The 2,749-nt window shown below is 35.1% G+C and overlaps 1 protein-coding gene across 1 annotated transcript in view; it reads right to left on the bottom strand.

Moving 5' to 3' along the window:
- Positions 1 to 2,749, bottom strand: part of hat1 (histone acetyltransferase 1) — a 42,307-nt gene that overhangs the window by 38,450 nt on the left and 1,108 nt on the right. The window contains exons 3-4 of the mRNA XM_016294751.1: positions 2,354 to 2,429; positions 2,121 to 2,241 (exon numbers count right to left, since the gene is read on the bottom strand). Of these exons, the coding sequence (XP_016150237.1) occupies positions 2,121 to 2,241; positions 2,354 to 2,429 (197 nt within the window). The remainder of the gene's footprint in view (positions 1 to 2,120; positions 2,242 to 2,353; positions 2,430 to 2,749) is intronic.

Genomic DNA, 2,749 nt, shown 5'->3' on the forward strand with positions numbered 1-2,749 from the left:
GTGTGTGTGTGTGTGTGTACGCGTTTTTGTGACAAATGAGGACATAAATGTGTATAATGACAAAGGTATGACAGGTATTACAAGGAGAAGGTGACTTTTCAGGACATTACCCCATGTCCCCACTTTTCAAAACGCTTATAAATCACACAGAATGGAGTGTATTGAAAATCTGAAATAGCACAAAGTCTCCTGTGAGGGGTAGGTTTAGGGGTAGGGTTGGTGTAGGGCAAAAGCACATACAGTTTGTACAGAATAAAAACCATTACGCCTATGGGATGTCCCCACTTTTCACAAAAACAAACCTGTGTGTGTGTGTGTGTGTGTGTGTAGTAGCAGTAGAATAGATATCTAGCAAGTCATACATCTGCTCAACACAGGTGAATGGCATTTAAGGGAATAGTACTCATAAAAAACACAAATACAAACTTCCTCTCTTCCGTGGAACACAAAAGGTGTTTTCAATTATTCTCTTGACAATAAAATGAACCAATTTGTGCTACAAGGGCTTTCCTGTAGCTTAAAGTGTAGAGCATGACGCTAACAACGTCAAGGACATGTGCTCGATTCCCAAGGACTGATAAAATGTAAAATGTGTACCTATGAAGTTGCTTTGGATGAAAGCATCTTCCAAATGCGTAAATGTAAATGTATATTCCATGCCTCTAAACCAGCCGTTCTCAAAAATGGAGCCTCGGCAAACTTATATGGGGACCAAAGATTACTTACATGACTTAAAATAAGACAAAACAAGCATTAAAATGAGCTAAAACAACTAAGAATCAAGATATTTCTTATTTAAGTCCATCCCTCAACACCTTTTTTTACACCGTGTAGAATAACCTGAATATAGAAGATATTTTTAAAGTGTTATTTAAGAAAATAGTTTCCTTAATCCTTATTCACAAATGACGGGGAAATTATTTTTACTTTATTGGTTAAAAAGTGTGAGAACCTTGAAGAATATTGAGCTCTTAAAACTTTTCGTATCCTGAAATGTAATTTGAATGACATTAAATGACAGACCTTTCTCTGCTGACACATGCTTGACTTCTTTCATTCCCGCCCCTTTGTTGCAATCGGCTGCAAGTTACATTTAGACAGAACCGAGCCCCATCCTAATGGGGTTTTTTTACATTTTCTGATAGTCTGTAATCTGATGTTCATTCGTATTCATTGAGATGCTATTATAGTTTTTATGAGTATTTTAATTAGTTTCTGTTTTTAGAATTTCTATTTTCATTTTATTTTTAGTAATACAGTTTCAGTAATTTGTTGTATGTTTTTGTCATTTACCTTTTTTCGCATTTGTATATTGTTTTTGTTTATTTTTATTTCAGATGTAGTTATTTTAGTGTAAATAAATAAAAATGGCAAATTCTGCCTGGGCAACTACAGGCAAAATGTAAAAAGATTTGTACTCTTTTATATTTTATTTCAGTTAATATTTATTTTAATGCAAGTGAAGTTTTTTTTTTATGGTTTTAGATCTTCAGAAGAAAAGATCTGTTTCTACTGTCACAACTTGAAATATTAAATAGACTAAACGGCAAAACTATTTGTGCTACAAACCAGTGTTTTGATTATTACTGAAATAAATTTGAATGTTACAAAAACAAATACCAGTTTGCAATATCAAGCAGCATAACGGACTGTTTTTGTACCGTAAAAAAAAATCCTACATAACAATCAGTTGTAATTAATTCAAGACTACCACAAATCATTCTCACTATTTAAAAAAAAAACCTATATTGATCTATACATGAATCTATATTAGCCAGCTGGATAACATTATCGACTTGACATGTTTAAATGACCAGAAACAACAGTAGTTCAAAAACATCAAATATTTAGAGTTTGCATAAAGTCTGCATTGACTGGCTCCTACCCATGAGTCCTGCTTATGTGGGAAAGGCACATGGTGTGCATGTATGGCGTGCGGTGTATAACTGCCTGATTCCTCTCTGTTATTATGACACTAAATGCTGCTCTCCACCTGTGCGGATGTTGTTCAGAATGTGATGCAAATGTATATTTTCACTGGACTGTGTGCATATGAAAACTGTGCATGTCAACACAGTCAGTGAGATGGATGTGTATGGCATCAAATGAACGAGTTGTACCTCCACGCAGTCAAACGTGTCTGTGACCCTGGCCGTGTACTTGACTTTGAACAGGGTGCTCAGGTTCCCTGCGCTGTAGTACAGCTGGATCTGAAGACCTTTGTAGCCAAACGCCACTTCACTGTGCAAAAACAAAACACAAGGATTGAAGAAATGGGTCAAAATAGTGGTGCCAAGAAAAAACTGTAACATATATAAGTTGAGCCTAGTATGCAATGGTGTGTGATACATACTCATCTCCATACAGCTGATGACTGTACTCAGGGTGAAACGTTGTGCTTTCGTCATCTATATCCTCCGGGAACCGCACTACAGCAGACAAAATAATCATTTCAGTGACTAGGAACTGAATAGAAGGTGGGCACTACATATTAAACGGAGCCAAATTATTATCCATTCACAACCAAAGTGGCATCAGTAGAAAATGAAAGCTGTTTCAGATGAAAAACAAGTTCATATTTTAGGTACGATGACAAAGACACACATTTTTTTAAGATTTGGAATAACATCTATTGACGAATCAGTAATATGTAATAATAGATGATTAATCGCATCCAATATAAGTGTTTGCTTACATAACATACATATATGTGTGTGTACTGTGTATATTTATTATGCTTATATAAATA

Source organism: Sinocyclocheilus grahami, unplaced genomic scaffold (assembly GCF_001515645.1).
Source record: "Sinocyclocheilus grahami isolate Dianchi unplaced genomic scaffold, SAMN03320097.WGS_v1.1 scaffold324.1, whole genome shotgun sequence".
Lineage (NCBI taxonomy): Eukaryota > Metazoa > Chordata > Actinopteri > Cypriniformes > Cyprinidae > Sinocyclocheilus > Sinocyclocheilus grahami.